At 43.4% G+C, this 19,786-nt stretch overlaps 1 protein-coding gene across 2 annotated transcripts in view; it reads right to left on the bottom strand.

Moving 5' to 3' along the window:
• The window catches only part of LOC138111682 (ephrin type-B receptor 5), a 67,059-nt gene that overhangs the window by 24,394 nt on the left and 22,879 nt on the right, over window positions 1-19,786 (bottom strand). For both annotated transcript variants that reach the window (XM_069017880.1, XM_069017870.1), the window contains exons 3-4: window positions 13,550-13,614; window positions 10,323-11,019 (exon numbers count right to left, since the gene is read on the bottom strand). In XM_069017880.1, coding sequence (XP_068873981.1) covers window positions 10,323-11,019; window positions 13,550-13,614 — 762 coding nt within the window. The remainder of the gene's footprint in view (window positions 1-10,322; window positions 11,020-13,549; window positions 13,615-19,786) is intronic.

Below are 19,786 nucleotides of genomic sequence, written 5' to 3'. Positions count from 1 at the left end.
CCCCCAAAGATCAGGTATAACATTTTAGGTCTTACTAATTAGCATATCTGTTAAAGATTCCCCAATGAGAGGCTCAAATGAGCCCCTCTCCCCAAGGAACCTTCCCCTGGATGATTCTATCTTAGTTTACAAATTGTTCTGGAGAGGACCTTGGGGTCTGGGGCTTCTAAGATGTTTAGTCTCCTAACTTAACAAATAAGTCTAAGAATGTAGGCTAAAAACCACTAAGAATACAAAAGCTATAAAATGGTATATAAAAGGGGTATAAAAGAAAAGGCAAAAAATCATCATGGCATCAGTAAGACCACCTCTACTGCTTAAAAGGCCGTGCAAGACTTCATCAATGCTATGGGCAGTCACTCCAAGTGACCATAAACATTCAAAAGCTGCTTCTAAAAACCAACCAACCAACCAACACACAGAGCAAGAACACAAGCCTTTGCACAGGGACATGGTGTCAGCTAATAGATAACAATGTTATCTGCTCCTATCACTGATGCAGGACACTACTATAGAGACAACACTGGAATAGTTATGTGTAACAAACACTAGTGATCAAATACTTACACCTGTGCTAATTGCCTCACAAAATCTAATTTCACTGTCCATGCACTGTGTTTGACATTTTATGTCAGAACCATATGCAAAGGCAGGTCATTGCTGTCTCCCCTAGCACTGCCCAGTGTCCAATGCCTTTTGTCTTGTCCCACTGAGGTGACTCCTTGTTACCTATGAGACCTCTTACTCATTGAGGCAGCATCTATTTGTGACTGCAATCCCAGAACAGTAAGAGTCACTCAATGAAGAATTGTTTGTTTATGCTCAAGAGTAAGGACAGCATGAGAACAGGTGACTTCACAGTAATTTACATGTTTAAAAAAGAATATTTCCACCAACTAAAGTAGCAGACTTCTGACAAAACCTTCAAATATGAGCAGCAGACAAAAAAAGGAAAAAGAAAAAAAAAGCCTAAGTACATTCAAGAAGGAACTTGGCCTGTTTCTGAATCGATTTTGATACAGTTGCCATTTACAGTAAAGTAGCAGAATTAATGTAAACACATCTCCTCCTTCCAACATCTCCAGGTCAAATATTCCCTTGTCCTTTATTTAACTTAAGCAGAGTGAAGAAGCCACATAGTCTCATTAATAAGCACTATACCTGAGCTGAGTAAACTGAACAAATAAAATTTCACTGCAGCTGTTCCACCAAAAAAATGAATTTCAGTATTATGTTCACATGTCCTATGTGCTAGACCAGAGCAGATTTATGTCTTGGCTACACCAGGGTGTCTCAGAGGGCTTTCAATATTTACCTGTGAAAAACTGGATCGAGCTGAGAGCTGACAGCTGGAATCAGCCTCCTATTCAGAGGCACTGATCTTCAAGGGGGACTACAGCTACCTTACTATCTACTGGAGGAGGAACACAGCAGGGTAGAAGTGTTTCAGGAAGTTCCTGGAAAGCATCAGGAACTACTTCCAGACCCAAGCAATAGAGGAGGCAATGAGGGGAGGTGCCCCCTGGACCTGATGCTCACAAACAAGGAAGGGCTCACTGGTGATATGAAGGTTGAAGGCAGCCTTGGCTACAGTGACCATGACATGTGGAGTTCAAGATCCAGAGTGCAGTGAACAGAGCAAAAAGCAAGCTCACAACACTGAACTCTGGGAGAGCAGATGTGACCACCTTGGTGATCTGGAGGAGTCCTGTGGGATAATGCTCTGGAATGAAGAGTGACTCAAAAAAGCTAGTTCATGTGCAAGGATTACCTCTTCCAGGTGCAAGAGCAATCCATCCCAACAAGCACGAATTCAGGCAAAAAATGCCAACAGACTGCATGTTTGACCAAGGAGCTGTTAGCACAGAAAGGAAGCACACAGAAGGCAGAAGCACATGGAAGGCAGAAGCACGGATAGGTAGCCTGAGAGGAACATAGAGACATCGTCCAAACACGTAGACATGTGGCTAGGAAAGCCAGAGCCTACCTGGAATCACATCTGGCACAGGATGTCAAAAGCAAGAAGGGTTTCTCTAAGAACAGAAGTGGCTCAAGGAAGAGGGAAAATGTGGGTCGACTGCTGAGTGACACAGGCCACCTTCTTCTTCACATCAGTCTTTACTAGCAAGACCAGCCTTTAAGAACTCTAGGTCCTGGAGACCTTGGGAAATTCTTCAGCAAGGAAGATGATCTTTACCTTCTACTCAGCTTTGTGAGGGTACACTTGGAGTCCTGTGCTGAGTTCTGGGCTCCCCAGTACACTAGAGACAGTAACATATTGGGGAGAATCCAGCAAAGGACCATAAAGATGGTTAAGGGGATGGAGTATTTCTCACAGGAGAGGCTGGTAGAGATGGGACTGCTCAGCCTGGAGAAGAGAAAGCTTCCAGCAATTTCATGAATGTACACAAATAGTTGAAGGGAGGATGCAAAGAGGACAGAGCCAGGCTCTTTTCAGTGTTTCTCAGTGACAGGCCCAGAGGTGAAGGGCACAAACTGAAACACAGGAGGTTCCCTCTGAACGCAGGAAATAATTTTTTACCATGAGAGTGACCGAGCACTGAAGCAGGTTACCCAGAGAGGTTGTAGAGTCTCCCTCCTTAGAGAATTTCAAAAACAGTCTGGACCTAGTGCCGGGCAACTTGCTGGAGATGACCCTGCTTGTGCAGGGAAGAGGTTAAGGTGTGCTCCAGAGATCTCTTCCAAGAGCAGCTATTCTGTGCTTTCCCTTAAACACAAGCCAATTAAAATGTGTGGATAGAATCCTGTGGTCTTGGCTGCCTCACTGCCAGATCATTCATCACATACATGATTGTGGGTGGACAGGGAACAATGAATGGAAAGTTCCTGACACTAGACTACATCTCATTTCAGATGTTCAGAAGTGAAATGAGAATAGGATTGTCAGGTTCCCTCTGAGGGAGGGGCCTGAGAAAAGACTTTAAACAAGGACAGAAAAGTGTAAAGAAAAACAATAAGGAAGAGATTCACCTGCCTGGTTCCACTCACATTACAGAAATTGCACCTGAAGAACTGTGGAGCGGAATACTGAGCAACTTAGGAGCAAAGATCTCTCCACAGTGATTATTTTTTATTGTCTGGTGAAAAAAATAATTACTACATAAACCTATAATCTCACACTGTTATTTCCAGAAGGGATAGCAGATACAGAGAAACAATCATGCTTTGAAACTCTCATTCTGCCCCTGGGTATTTCTATTTCCAAAAGAAAAACAGCAAAATGAAATCATATAGCATACTGCAAGCAAAGCTGATTTACAGCGATTAAACATGATTCACATCTCTCTCACCTTCCTAATGAAAATATAGTTGGAAAAAGTATACTGTGGCCTAAATTTTGTTGTTGCTTATATTTTACATCTGTAATTTTGGCCAAAATGGCTGGACTGAGTAGACACTTTTAGCCTCCAGCTAAAAGAAGCTAAAGAACGGCCTCCAACGGTGGGCATTGCAGCTATCACAAACTTTCTGCTTCCACCTGAACCCTGCCTCTGCATCCAGTCAGGGAGCTGCTTACATTCATGAGCACCTTTATCCCTTTCCAAAACTGCCTAAGATAGGCTAGCCCACAGCACTCAGGACTTTAGCCCTCAGATAGCAATAATAATTGTTCCCAGGACATGGAGCTTTTCCTGGCATTGCCTCAGTCCAGTCACTATAAATAGTGTATCGAAGGTCAAGTCAGGAGGAAAGGGAAAAAAATTCCCTGGCAATCTAAATAGGCAAAAGCCACTTCCTTTTATTCAAGCAGTTACAGTGAGCCTAGGGCTGTCTTTGCACACACAGAATCCATCCCTCATTTGTTTCTGAATGATCTTACCTTGCATTCCCTTCCTACTGCAGATCATGGCATTAGGTCCACTTGCCGTGGTCCTCCAGTCTCTGCAGATGACTGTGTTCACTCGTAACAAATATTCAGGCTGAAGCAGGCCCACTGTCACTAGGACTAGTATGTTTTCCTGCAGTGAGCACTACCACTTCAGGACCATCCCAGAGAAAGCCTGAACAAGAGTGGCTTCTCCTGAAACACCCCCAGTGTGCTCCTGGAGAACATCTTCACATGAAACACGAACACCAGCTAAGCCACAGGCCTTTTTGCTGGCGATCGCACGACTTATCATCCCCCGGGCACCAGGACTTTCCAAGAAAACACAGATCTAGCTCTGATTGATTCACAATACCCAATGCAAGGACAGAAGGTTGCAGAGCTAGCACCTCAGGGGGCAGAGCAAGCTGCCACTTCCCATCAAGTCAAGGCTACTATGAAAGGAGAAGGCAGAGTTTGGGGTGCGCAAGCGCTTTTCCCTCAGCTTGTCTCAGTCATTTTTCATATCTTGGCACAGTGTCAGAATGCCACAACAGTTCAGCTGGGCACAGCTCATCTCAGGCACTGACCCAGTTTTCATCAGCTCCCCCTACAACACTTGCCCCTGTGTTTGCCTGACTGCTCACTGGAGACAAGTTCCACCCAGGAGGCCAGAGGAGCAGCTTCTGACAGACTTCTAACAATAACAAATACCAAAACCAGCAGAGAAAAGTGTTGGAATTGTGGAGTGGCAAGACAGAGAGGGGTAAAGAAAATGAAAATGAAGAGAGGACAGACCAAGAACCAAAGAGTTAATAAAGAGTCATTAAAAAGCTCACTCAGATAGTAAGGGCAGAGAGGAAATATTCTGAGAACTAAACAAAATGCAGCAAGTGGAGAAGGACCAAGGGAACTTCAACAGAGCTTTAGGTACACCCAGCAGTGACTTTAGGGAATGGGATACAGGTGACACTGACTTTTTGTACGCAGATATGACTTGGAACTGAACTGGGACACAGGAAGACATTTAGAAGAGCATAAAATTGCTCTCTTCTTGACTGAGACAAGTGATCTTTTTCTTTTATGGGAGTTCTGCTCCTAGGTGTACTGTGGGGCAGCAAGAATAAATACTAGATGTGAGAGTATTGAAAATGAACAGTGTCAAAGCTGGCAGTGGAGTCAAACTGGGAAGGATGAATAGACACAGCTCAATTTGAGGCCTAGGGAAAATGAGATGTGCAGAGCTACAGAGGGCCTCAAATGAGAATGACTCTAGGCAAAGGGATGAAGTTTGGCACTTAGAGGGCAGGATGATGGAAAGGAGTTAGTAACTGACAATATTGTAGAAATATGATGTAGACACTTAGATATTACATTTCTCAAAATGCTAGAAAGATAGCATAATTAGCATGCAGAAAACGCACTAGAAAATAAAAATTTTAGTGTTTTTTAGATAAAGCACTTCTTCCCCTCCCCCCCATAAATGTCTATGGCTAGCTTATGGTGATAGTAAATTCCCACTGGGCCAGGCTATTGCACAGTACCTGCTACCATGCATCTTGCATCTTGTTCTGAATAAGGTGGGATCAGCCAGAGATAGAAGCAAGGCACAGTGACGCAAAGGGGCCCTGGGTTGATCGAGAGTTTCACAGTTGCTACAACTGTTTGGGTGGGTAAGAGAGAGTGGAAAATGAAAGAAACATAAGGAGAGAAAAGTGTGTCTTTTGAGTCTTAAAGAAGAGCATCGAATCAACTGAGATAAAATAAATGAAGTGACTAAGAACTCTTTCCTGCTTAACTGTTGATAAGAGATCAGTTGAGTAAGGAATTTTTTAGGTAAAAGAGGTGGAGCTGAAGCAATTACTGGATAATTATATATGGGAGAACTGCCAGGGAATGGGTTGAGTGAAGGAAAAAAAAGGCAAAAACACGAGAGGAAAGATTTGGGCAGGGTGAGGACAGAATACAAGTAGACAGCAAGCACTTGATACAGGAAAAGCAGCAAACTACTTGAAAAGCACCCAAATGTATGTGCAAATAGCAGAAGAAGGCTGGAGAAGCTAATGAAAGGAGCAATATGGGAGAAAAATAAATAGAAAAAGGTAATCTAGATCAAGGCACCAAACATTACTGTCTACTGTGAGTCTACCTTGAAAGTAAAGCTCTTACCCAGAAGAGGCTAAGACACTGGGTTTGTTCATTTTGAAGCAGAGCAGGCTGTGGGGCGGGAGCTTACGGCTGTCATCAGCCACCTGATGGGAGGATATGAAGAAGGTGTAGGCACAAGGTGGCTGAACATGAGGTAACAGACACAAGTTGTAATAACCTCTTACTACATCTTACTAAAATCTTCTACATAGGAAAAAGTAATTTCACCATGGGTGTTGTCAAATATTGGAACAGTTGCCCAGGGACATTGTGTAATCTTCATCTTCAGTAATAACAAAAACTAGATTAGAACAGGCCTTGAGTGACCTAACCCAATTTGGTCCTGCTTTGAGCACAGGGTTGGAGCAGGTGACTTTCACAAGTCCCTGCAATGAAAATTATCCTGTGGTTTTAAAGGAAGCATCTTTTAAGTGATTGAAATTTAAGAAGAGCTTATTGTGCTTTTTTTTTCCTTTGCTACTAGTACGTGCATATTTTTAGCAGACTATTGAATCTTTTACTTTAATATAAATCTTAAATTCTCTTAGCCTCACACACTGAAAAAGGTTTACCCAAGCTAGTGAGAAAGGGCATTTTTTAACAGTACAAACATAATCATACAATATTCTTCCCAAATGAGACCTCCAACAGCTCTGTGCACAGTTGCTTGCTCCTGTAGTTTATCAGTAATACAGATGTGATTCCTTCTGCAATCAGAAGGGACTACAGATAGCCAAAGCATATGGGCCATTTTATGGAATCTGTAAAGCTACTACAGATGACAGGCAGACCTTTGGCTTGCTTAATACTCTTAGAAACATCCAGGGAAAGAAGAGAGGAGAAGCAGCCATGTGGATGGCTGACCTTGATAAACACCCAAATGCCCACCCAGCCACTCTCTTACTCTCCCTCCTCGGCAAGATATAGTGAGAAAATTGGATGAGAAAGCTCGTGGGCAAAGGTAAAGAAGTTATAAAGACAGTGAGCTTGTTTACCAATTACTGCAGCAGGCAAAACAGACTTGGCTTGGGGAAATTTAATTTATTGCTGATTAACATAGATTTGGGTAATGAGAAAACAAAAACAAACATTAAACCAACACCTTTCCTCCTCCCTCTCCCAAGTTCAGCTTAACTCTTTTCACTCCAAACTTGTTCCCTCCTCCTGTTTCTGGCTGGTGTTTTCTGCCCCTGGTTGAATATGTTTGTACAGAACACATGGCTAATCAGCTCAGCTCTGTCCAGAGCTCTTTCCCTCTTTATTTGGAAGTCAGCTTAGCACTTTATCAGGCAGTCATTCTTCTTCTCTTTTTTGTCTACATTGTCATTTTTGAAATATTTTTAAAAATGTCCCAGTCATACATTCTAAATATTATTTTCAGAAGCACTGGTAACTTAAATCCTGTAAGGTATTTGCAAGGCAAGGCACCCTGTGTGTATACATCTACAGAAGGAAAAGGAGCTAAGGTCCCAACCTGCTTTTTTCCTCTGTAAACTGCCATTCTCTTTTCTGACTGTTCACCATGACAAGTCTACTCAGATAAAGTCAAAAGTGAATCCCACGCAGACTGCGCCCCACATCACTCCAAGGGCTTACTAAAGGTTGCCATTTCACTCTTCCATTTAGCTGGATAAATTTGCCATATAGTAACATACAGCAGGCAGTCTTATAAAAGTAAGGAAAGAAAGTACCTTAACTCATGACAGGGGGCAGGGGGAAAAAAGGGCTTTCTAGCTATCTGCCCAGAATGGCTCTTGGCAGATTCGTTGTTCTAAATAAAGAGGTAACAGCTGGTCCAGGAAGGACTCCACAGGCTTGCATATGGTGAGGGGGAAGGCAATGCCCACACACTCTTCTACTAAAGCGTAAGAAGGAAACTTGCTTCTCCTCCTTATCCTTGGTTGATTCTTCAGTCTTATTAAGAACACCTCTCTGCATTACCATCAGTAGAAATCTGCCCTTGAGCTATTGCTTTTGTTCTGCATTTCATCTAGAACACTGTGGCAGCTCTGTATCATGGAGTACTTCTGTTCTTCGGAAGGGAGAACGTATGTACAGAGGAGACGTGCTGGAGAGGACTCCACACAGAGAAACACCAAGCAAAAAGACAAATTACATGAGCTGAATGTGCCTTCATTCAGACAGGACAGCAAAATGTTGTTAGCAGGGGAAGAGATCAGGATGAATGATCAAGCCAGAGGAGTTTACAAGAAACATGAGGAGAAAAAAATACCTTCTAACATTATTATTCATATTCGGTTGTCATTGGCTGCTCTAGGCTGCTCATGGAATCTCAGGAAGTAAATGATGAGAACTGACTTTTGTAGCTTGATAGACTGTCATTATTTCAGTTATTCTTTATAATATTAACTATTTTCATCTATCTCCAGCTTCTGTGACAATGAAGCTGCAAGGAAGTATCAGCTTTTACTGAATACTACAAAAAATGGAAGACAGATTTTTTTAAAAAACCCTTATTTTTATTTGGCAAGTCTAATTTATTTTTTTTGACTGCTTAAGAGTACTATCTGAAACTAAATTATTGACTGGCAGTTTATTTAGACTGTGAACTAGTCATGCTAGTGATGCAAACAACAAATTTAGTGCCATACATAGCTGCTCTACATCAGAGCTTACTGTCTCTGGAGCACCACTAAATGAATGTAGTTACATTTCTCTCAGAATGAGCAGGATAAAAAGGCACACACATTTTAATTATTCTCAAAGTTTAAACAAATGAAAAGCACTTACCAATTTTAATTTCTTTATAAGTCTCCAGCACAATGACCTGTATTTTAATAAAGCTATTTTGCATGACCCAAATCACTTCATGAAGCAGGAGTTTAAGGTAACATATTGACAATCATTAATTATTCATTGCATTTGCACTCGGTGTTAACCAGAGTATTTGTATGCTCCATGTCTGAGTTAACTCTCGTTTGAATAAATCCAACTTTTGCATTTTGTCTGCAGCCAAAACTGGGTTCCACGTTACATTTATTTTTTAGAGTACTAAGTGTATTGCAGCAACATTTTACATGGCTGAGAGATTTTGAGTAGATGCATACTCAAACAAAGGAAGCACCAGAAGAACATCACAACCAACATAAGCAGTTTGCTCTAATGGACCATCCTAAGCTTGAGACAGGAACACAGTCATGACATTAGACTGGGTGTTCAGGCTTGGCCAGATTTTAGCCCAATACCACTTCTGGGCGATATGTGATGTATTCTGCTTCCTCCTACAAACATTTCACAGAAATACCATGGGCCCTGGGGCAGAAAGTACATTACTAGTAATGATGATACCATTAAGACTGCTTTTTCTAGTCAGGACAGGCTCACAGAGCCCTGTCACTTTCTCTGTCCCACAGGCTGCTGCCATTTCCCCTTTATTTTATTTTATTTTATTTTATTTTATTTTATTTTATTTTATTTTATTTTATTTTATTTTATTTTATTTTATTTTATTTTATTTTATTTTATTTTATTTTATTACTATACACTAGCAAAAGGGCCAGAAATAACCAGGACAGAAGAGTGTATTAGCTCTGGGCTCAGCTCTCCCCCATGTGGCATCTTCCTTCTAACACTGTCGACTCTTGGTAAAGTGGAATTATGATACATCTGGCTAGTGAGAGCTCCTGCTAGTTCTGTATAAGTAGCCTGAGAGGCTGTCTCTGGTGGCAGCTGGAACTAAGGCCTGAGTGGAGTTTCCAATCATGTTCGTAGCAGCAAGCAGTGGTGTCCTGGTTTTGGCCAGGACAAGGATAATTTTCTGCATCAACTGGGAGTGGGTGTGGCTGTGGGAGTACAACCAGGACTAGATGTTACTCTACACCACCTCTTATCATTCCCAGGGATGGGGAGAAGGCACTCACAATCTGAGGAAAAGGGCATTCCCTTTCGTCGGGAGAACACCTAGTGGGAAAGAGCCAATTGATCGGTATTTGTTTATTGTCACTTCCCATGTAAATCATTTGTCTTACACCTTTTGTTATCAATATTGTTGCTGTTACTGTTCATTTTACTATCTCATTGCTGTTTCAAATAAATTGTTATCTTTGCCTTTTGTGCTTCCAATTGGAGGGGGAGCGAGTGGCAGTGTGGTTTTAGTGGGAATACCAAACTAGGGAACACCATTCGTAAACCAGGACAAGCAGTCACCCCAACTCCAGTCTGAGGAGCTAAATGTGTCATAAGAGGCTGCTGCAAAGCGATCTCTGTGAGAAATTATTTACTCTCCCACGTCTGTGAAATTTTGGCTAGTGCCAAATACTGCTGATGCAGAGAACCAACAAAAAAGGTGGCTGCCTGAGTTGGGGGGATGGGGAAAAGGTTCTCTCACCTTGGCAGGCTCGTTCATCATCCACAGGCTGGTAGCCAGCCTTGCAAGTGCACCGTCCAATGGCCACCATCCACTCCCCTTCTCCATTGCAGTGCAGCCGAACACTCGAGGACCCCGTCGTGCTCGTCTCCTCAGCATTGGGTACACACGTCCCCGGGGACTCCACCAGGGAGGTCCTCTCCCCACCAGCAAACGTTTCGGGAAAGGAGGCAAATCCTCTCACCACAGCTGGGCACTTGTAGAAAAAGACCTGGACTGCCACCAAGGACATGCAGGCTCCTGAATCCTGGAAGGCCAGGTAGAAGCCATGCTTGGTGAGTGGCCCAAAGCTACGCACTTTAACATTCATCTTGACCACCTTCCCACTGCTGTCCACCTGGGAAAAGCTTTCATCAGCTGCAATAGTATCCACTTTGGTCCAGGGGCCCTCACGCCACTCTGGCATGTCCTGAGAGGCTATGTCAGCCTCTGACTGGTGGTAGTAGAGCGTGAAAGTCTCCTTGCAGGACGAGGCCACAGTGCGCATGCTGGCGCAGTCCCTCACTGAGAAACGGAGGCGGACGTGCACTCGGTGGGCTCCGCGCCGCTCTATGAAGTGGGTGCGCAGCCAGTTGTTCTGACCTGGCTCAGCCACGTTGCACACTTGAAAGGTTCGGATCAGGCGCTTCTTGTCATCCAGGACACTTACCTCATCCCACTGCAATGGATAGAGAGGAGAAAAAAGAAACAGTAAAAAAAAAAATGGATTCAGTATTCAACTGCACCAAAAATACAGGACAGGTCTTTGTCTTCCCCTTCTCCTTGCCATGTCTGTGATAGGATTTGAACTTGCTGATGCCACGTGCAGCACAGCATTCTAGACAGAGTATGACCCTGTAAAGAAGAGCAGTCAAAACTCTGAAGTAAGAATTGTTGTGACAGAAAACATAAATCATGCAAACTTGGTCACACGACACTGACAATCTTAAAATGCGAGAGTCACACTTTCTTCCCTCCTATTTTCCCATCTCTTATCTCCAGAGACAAAACACAGGACACAAACAAATGAGACAGAGCAACAAAGACACTCTTCTCTAGAAAACACATTGAAGCAGAAGTCTCTTCTACCCAGCTTCACCACAGTGGGAGCTGTGTTCTGACATCTCCTGTGCACACAATCCACTCAGCATGGTCACTACAGGGGCAGGTCCAGATCTGGTCTGTGCCTGGAGGAAGGCACAAGGGAGGGATAAGGAGGGGTGGAAGCAGGTTCCTGTACAAAGCTGTAAGAGAAACCCCTCCTTACCCTCTCAACAAGCTTTACAGAATAGGTACAAGGCCCTGGGTGTGACAGAGGATGTAAACAGTGAGATAGGAGAGAAGGAACCTGCTCAAGCATTCTCGGGAAGGTCTGACCAACCAACCCCTTGCAACAAGATCTGCATTAAGACCATTTGCCAAGAAACAACAGCAAGTTATGGTCATCCATGACTTTCTCCTGTCTTTCTCCTGTGTGAAACAGAAGCACCCATTTGCAGACCAGAACATCTTTTTAGGCAAGTGCTGCCTCCCTGGGCCCCAGTTTAGTGATGCCACTAGATGATGGAAGAGCTTACTACAGCCTTCAGACTACTATCCACACCTGCTTTTTCACATGGGTACAAATAAAGTCCCAATAAAAAGTGCAAAGTTGATTTTGAGATTTCAGGGCACTGGGAAGAACGCTACAGACCACAGGCAGTGTTTTTCTCCATCCTTCCAGTAGTGGTAAGACACTTTGGAAGAAATACATGATGCCAAGATATCAGTACCTGGCTTCAGGATTGGTGCTTCTGCCAAAATGCTTGGGTTTGTGACCGTTGAAGAATCTTTGAGACATAAGGTGTGCTGGGACCTGACAGAATCCACTGTCCCAATGGAAGAAATGTATCTTTGCTCATGAACTGGAAGGACTGACTGAGAGATTTGATATATAATTGACAGAGGAAGGGCATACCACCAGGAGAGCTGAAGGCAAAACCAAGGGTTGGCATGGCATAGACTTAGGATGGCAGTGCTAGTTGGGATCATGTATGATGGTCCTGGGATCATGGAGGGCTCAGGAGCACAACTGAAATGTTTGTACACCATGGGAGCATTGGGCAATCATCCCTGGCATGAAATTTCTCAGGAACAAATGCCGGATCCTGCACCTGGGATGGAGTAACTGCAGGCACAAGCACAAACTGGGAGAGGAGCGTCTGGAGAGCGCCCTGCAGGGAGGGCCTGGGGGTGCTGGTGGGCAGCAGCTCAGCGAGAGCCAGCAGGGTGTGCCCGGGCAGCCGAGAGGGCCAAAGCCATGTCCTGGGGGCATCAAACACGGCAGCACAGCCGGCCAGAAGGGGGGACCATCCGCTGTGCTCAGCCTTGGTGCGGCCTCACCCGGAGCGCTGGCAGCAGTTCTGGGCCCTGCAGTGTAAGAGGGATGGGAAGGAGGAGAAATGCATCCAGAGGAAGGCAACAAAACTGGTGGAAGGGCTGGAAGGTGTGTCCTGGGATGAGTGGCTGTGGGTTCTGGGGTTTGTCCAGTTTGGAGAAAAGAGAGGCTGAGGGGTGACCCCCTTGCTCTCTGCAGCTCCCTGAGGAAGGGAAGGGCAGAGGGAGGTGCTGATCCCTTCTCCCAGAGATCCATGATAGGATGCATGGGAATGGTTCAAAGTTGCCTCAGGGGAGGCTCAGAATTGACATCAGGAAGCATTTCTTTACCTAGAGGGTGGTCAGACACTGAAATAGGCTTCCTAGAGAGGTGGTCAATACCCAAAGCCTGTCAGTGTTTAAGAGACATTTGACAGTGACCTTAATAACAGGCTTTAACTTTTGGTCAGCTCTTAAGTGGTCAGGCAGCTGGACTAGGTGATTGTTGTAGGTACCTTCCGACTGAAAGATTCTATTCTATTCTATTCTATGCTATGCTATGCAATGCTATGCTATGCTATGCTATGCTATTCGATCTGTATGGAGGGATGGCTGGAGAACTCTATTTCTGGAGCAGAGTGGAAGGAATAGGGTAAGGAGGTGGCAACAGCATCCCACTCAGCATCTTCCTCTCTTAACAATCTGGCTCTGTACAACACACTGTGTTCAAATTGTTCATACGTAGAAAATCCATAAATCAAGTCTCACTGCTTCCAGTTTCCCTTTCTTCATCAGATGCATGCACATCTTCCCAGCAGAGGTACAGTCAAGAAGAGGACAAGGGAAATGCTTACCCCATCAGAAGGGTGTGCGGTCCAGCCAATCTCTGAGGTCTCTTGAGTTGTATCCAGAAGTATTTCTGTTCGTATTTAAAAAATTAAACAAAAAAAGTATTTTGTGCTATTCCAACTCAGACTAAAATCTTATCTGTTCCTCACAACATTGTCTTGTAGAGGGCTTCCATAAACCAAATATAAACATTCATGTTTTGAGATTAATTACAACAGGTTATGTCCATACTAATAAATTAAGAAGGGCCAAGACAAGGGCACTGGGCACATAATCAGGCTAACTCATGATTATCAAGTTGCTTGGCAATATTCTGACCAGACTTTCCCAGGCAAAGTGTAAACACACTGACAGCATGGAGGGGAGTTATCATAATGAGCAGTACACATGACACCACTCTCTTTTAGGAAAGGAAAAGGCAGGACACAAGATGAGCTACATGAATCCATGCCAGTCTCCTTAGAACTATGGTTGCCCATTTTATTTGCAGATGTAAGCGTGGACATGAGGCCAAGACATGTTTATTTCCAGTTCTGGAACCAAATTTCTTTGGGCGTTTAGGATTATGACCCATCTGATCCTGTAATGGATTCAGTTAGTTCTGAAGCTGGGTATTACATTGCAAGCCTGTGTAGGAGTCCCAGTATTAAATAATCTGTTGCATCACAGTGCTCAGGAGCAGGGTACAGGCAGAACTTCACAGGCCTAGCTTATTCCCACTAGTCTACATTTCCACTGTTATTGAATCTACCACTGGAGACAGATACTAGCCTTGACTGCTCTCGGACATGTTGTTCTCTGCTTGGGTACAAATAAACACAGAAGAGATTGTTACAGTGCAAACTATAAACATAGTATTCTCCAAAAGAGAATGGCAGGGTCTGAGACCATCGTGGTATGCAAGCATGTGCTCCTCACTCTGTATATTTAGGACACAGAATAAGAAAATTACTCAGTTGAATAGGTATTTACATGTGTTGATATATACTGTATAAATCAGCTGGCTTTTCTTAAATTCTAGGAAGCTTTATTTGCTTATTTTGATTCTCATATTTCTATCTTATTGCTTTAAAAAAAAACCCCAAAAAACAGATTAAAAAAAACAACCCAAAACCCAACAGCAACAGCCAGCTTACTTACAAATAGGATTCATTATTCCAATTTCCCTTGCGAAGTTTTAATAATATGACTGGTCCATGTTTTATATGCACGTGAAAGGTCCTCAATGGTTTTTATTTCCAGTTTATGGACTGCTGATGTCACTATCCCTACCAATACACCTGGGGATTCACTCCACATTAATCACTGGAAAGGAAAGACTAGGCTCATCCTAAAGCAGACATGATTAAGTGAGCAAGTTTATACAGACCTCAGCCTTCACCCATGTCCCTGAACTACATTCCCTATATTCCTACAGGACACTTTATACCTTTTAGACCTCTCTGAGGAGCTGATGCAGCTCCTTGATTCAAAAGCAGTGCAAAATACCTGGGCTTGCTTGCCAAAACTAGAAAGAACTACTGGTTACAGCTAAAGTAACCCCACCAAAATTATGTAAGAGACCTCAGGAAATGCTGAGCTGCTCAGTTCTCAAGCATAGCTCAGCTCAGACAGCCCCTCTGAGCAGCAGAACATCTGCAAAAGGCCTATGCCTCCCTGAGGCACTGTCTTTCCTCGGCTGTCCTGGCAGCAGAGGAACTTGGCATTCCCCCATGCCCATTACCCTTCTCACTTGCAGTCTGGCACAGAGATTGCACTGTGTCATGTCATTATTTTGCCACTGGGTTCCCAGACAGGGCCTTGATATGCTGAAATAATATACAAGGCCATTTTTCAACACAGAAAGAACTTATTTGCTAATCAGATCTGAGTCTCCCGTTTACCAAAGTATAATGCATCTACCCCATGGAAACTCTAGAAGAAAGTAAAAGAGAGAAAAGTTAATCAGGGCATGGAAAGCCATCTAGAAACTGAGAAAGGAATGGAGAAGAAAGAAAATAGAGAAGACTTGCTCAGCAGCCTGTGCTCTGCCATGTCAAGAATATGCTCCAGACAGCTTCTCATCAGTGAGCAAGGTAATATTTACCAAGCACATGAGTATTTCACAAGCAAACAGAAATAGGCAGCCTGAAGCAGACAGAACTGTCCCTTTTACAGTGCGTATTTTAAGTCAGAAACCATTAGAAAAATAAGAAAAGTACACAAGAATTTTGTGTTCATAAATCTCATTTCACAACCTCCAGCCAAAAGTCCCTCACTATTTTTCTTCTTTCTCCCTCACCTACTGGCTGTATGGCTTGAATCACATCCTCAGTCACACCAGCTGCATGCACACTCATAAATCTAACAAGCTGTTAAACTGCTCTCTAGCTCTGAGGACAACAGGCACAGTATGGTTCACGTTCCCATGGCTAAAAACTCCAACCCCACAGAAGTGCACGGCTGCATCCAAACTACCTCTCAGGAATGGTCCTTGGTCCATCCTGACCTCTGACCTATGTGTAGGCACTATTTGTGATAAGATTAGTTGGCATGGGCCAAACAAATCCATGGCTGTGTTCATAATTTAACAGTATGAATGACTACATGTGTACAGGTACAAGCCTTCGCTCTGACACTTTAGTAGCACTGATGACTGATGTAGCATTCCACATCCTCACTCTGCTGGGCCAGACCAGTAATCTGCTGCTCTTGAGTGCAGAGAGAAATTATCTGTTCAGCTGAATTTACCACCCTGGAAGAAAAATGGCTTACACCCTTTCATCATTGCTCAAAATCAAGATCAGGTTAGACCCAGGCTCAGTCCAGCCCATGATGCTGCTAGAGGCAACACTGATTGAGGTACCTCTGGGTATCTTTGGAGCAGTATTCCACTCTGCATTAAAAAATAAGGAATAGGCAAGATATCTGAGCAATCTAGAGGCTTTCAAACGTGAAATGATGACAATTCTACAGTTCTTCTTCAACTCCCGGTTCAATCTCAGTTTTGAAGAGTGATATTCCAATTTCATATTACAAGTGTTATTTTAGTTCAACTAAGATACAAATAACCGATGAGAGATTCTCCTGTATTTCTCTTCCCTCAACTAAAAAGAAAAAACATCACTTTTTATAGAAGAGTCACAATGGGTTCATTATACTCTTCGCAAAATCTAAACTCTCATTTCAGTATCCTCAGTTCTTGCAGGCCAGAAAGGGTGAAATAAAAATCCCAAGCTTAAGCTAGTACTATTCTATATTTGCATCACAAACCAATCTCTTGGGCTACATTATGCTGTTATGTCAACATCCAGAAAAACTAGGCAGAGGCTGGAAGCTGCTGTTACAGATCAGGCTGTTCAGAACAGGCACATTAATGATCTTCAGATTTTGGTCTGCCTGTATTTTCAAGCAAGACTATTAAGCGCTTGTGTTACAGACAAAATGATACCCTGATGCAAGAGGATGACAATTCACCCAAGGATGATTTACCCTTAGACAACCTTCACAGAGGCAGAGATGGCCCAACAGCTTTCTGGACTGAAGAACATTTGCCCTCAGTGTCTTAACAGGGCAGTGGTGCAAGAGGGAATTATACAGCCAAAGCCTTGCAAACTACAGCCATGGACAAGAGAGCTGATCCTGAGAGGAGAGCAAAAGAATTCCTTTACCTGTGTGATGAGAATCTAGTACTAAATCTGTAGAATCACAGAATGAAACAAGCTGGAAGGGAGGTACAGAGGTCATCTTGATCAACACCCCACTCAAGGCTAGGCTAAATTACAGTAGGTTGCTCCAAACCTTGTCCAGTTGAATTCTGAATATATCCAAATGTACACTGGTAGAAGGCAAAGGGCACTACGGTAAAAGGTAACATTCAGAGAGTTTGCTTTGCTATGCAGCTGAATGCCCCAAGCAGAAAAACTCACTTAAAAGACTTCTTGAAAAGAACTGAAACATTACTGAGCTTGTTCTGCCTTCTGTGATCAAGCCTTGAACAAGTAGGAAGAGTGTGAATGCTCTCTAAGAAGGCTGGGAAGAGAAAGCATTCCCTAGGCTTGTGCAAAAACAGTGTTAGGGGTTGTCAAATCCAGTAACCTCACACAAGCCAGGCTGCTGCAGCTCCGTGGCCCCAGGCAGAACCAATAGCAGGGTTAAGTGGATATTCCCAACAGGCACACATACAAACACATGCAGGCACTGCACATCTGTGAATGGCCAGGCCCAAAGATCAACACCAACAGAAGCACTCACCAGTCATGCAAACAGAAACAGCACCACCAACAGCCTCATCCTGCTCCCCTTTCTGGTGGGTCAGGATTAAGGTCTGTTAGTGGGAAATATATATGCATTTATATACAATATAGATCCCTGCAATAACTGTCCTTAAAGGTTTAGCTTCCTGACCTCTTGATCTGTGGTCTCTCCATCTGCTGGCACCTGAAGCTCACAGCCCCACTCCCGGTGTGAGGAGGCAGACAGCCTCACTCACTGCTACATCCCTTCAAACACACACAAAGGCACGCTATGGATCCTCTACTAACAGGCTTTAAGGATGCAGCCTACCCCGTCACTAGCCCTGGATGCTTGTTCTGGGTTGCTATTCTTTGGATCTCTCCAACAAGTAGTCTTCAACACTCAGCCTACCCAGGAGTTGGCCCTGGGATCATCTTGTCTCTGGGTGCACTGAGATACACAACATACAGACAGGACTCTCAAAGAACCCCCAGAATTTGTGGTGACCAGAAGAGTCAACCTGGATCTCCTGATAGTTGATCTTCCCTCACTAGATAAACCCCTCCATTTGTCTCACTCACAGAGACACACACATACAAACTAGGGCCTCATTCCTCCTCCAGACTCTGGTCTTTCCCTGGCTTCCCAACCCACTAACTCCACCATCAGGCTAGTCTAGCCTGATGTAGAGATCACAGACTCACCAACACAAGCTCACTCACTCCAGCTGCTTGCCTCAGAGATGCACAGATCCTGTGATCACCTTGAGTTCCTAGCACTTGATTTCCATCCATTTCATGATCTCCAGCTGGTGGTAGTGCTGACTCATGGGCCACTATGACCTGTGGTTCAACTCCAGTTGCTGGTATAAAAATGGGTATACACACACACAAACAAAACAAAGCCCCCTCAGCCAGGTAACTGGTGAAAAATGGAATTTAGTAAGAAGATAGGACAGACTGTGGTGATCAGATGCCTGACAGCCATACTGACCTGCAGCTGGTGTACGTGACTGGCCCCTTATCTCTCTACTTTCTCACACTTAATCCTCCCTTTCCACACCTACAGTTACTACCCTAAACAACCCGCAGTAAATTTTGCAGATTATCTTCTCTACTTCCCATAATAAATCCCATGCCCCTGATGGCAATAATCTCCTTCAATCTTCAAGGCGTTCCAGAGAGCACTTCCACTGATTTAACTTCATGGGTTCCATTCCCACCCCATGGACTGATCATACTCCTGTGGTAGCTCCAGGAGAAGCTGGGTCAGGGCATTCATTTCTCTGTTAGGTTGTTCAGATTCCCCTGCCTTTCACTGTTCCTCTGTGCTCCTTTCAGCATAGGGAGAGCACTCCTTTTATCAGGAGCCTTTTATCACTCAGATAAACAAATGTATTTATGCATAGGGGCTATCATCTGGAGACAAAATACAGTGAAACCTTTGGGAAGGTCTAAATACACTAGAACTTCTTCCAAAACTAAACAGCTATTGTGGTGAAGGAAATAATATATCAATAGCTAATGACATATGCAACTGTAATAAGTATTCTATTTTTCAAAAACGAGTTGATGAAACAAGTAAAAAACCAAACAAAAATAGCCAAAAAATCCAACTTGTTCGTAACTATCCAACACAAAGACTTAAAAAAAAAAAAAGACTTCAAGTTTAGCTATGACTTAACATGAAAAAACAAGCTACAGAGTTATAGACTATGCCTCCTTATGTAAGAGTATATATACAAAACCAACCTATATGAGACAACTGAGTTCAAATTTTTCTTGTATAAATCTGTATTGTCAATCCTGCAATGAATGATCTGTATTACTTCTGCAATGCTACTTCTCAAATGCAATTAATTTTTAAAAAGCTATTTGGATTCAATGGGATATGTGTTTAGTAAGTTCCATGAAGTATAATGTAATTTAACTGCTTGCTATGTCAGAGCAAAATGCTGACACTATCAGAACATCAAAGTTGTCATCTGCAAGGAGGAATTCTCACACTCCAACCAGGAGCTATGCACC

The sequence above is a fragment of the Aphelocoma coerulescens genome, chromosome 1, assembly GCF_041296385.1.
Source record: "Aphelocoma coerulescens isolate FSJ_1873_10779 chromosome 1, UR_Acoe_1.0, whole genome shotgun sequence".
In the NCBI taxonomy this organism is placed as follows: Eukaryota; Metazoa; Chordata; class Aves; order Passeriformes; family Corvidae; genus Aphelocoma; species Aphelocoma coerulescens.
This window is presented reverse-complemented; position numbering and strand designations above follow the sequence as displayed.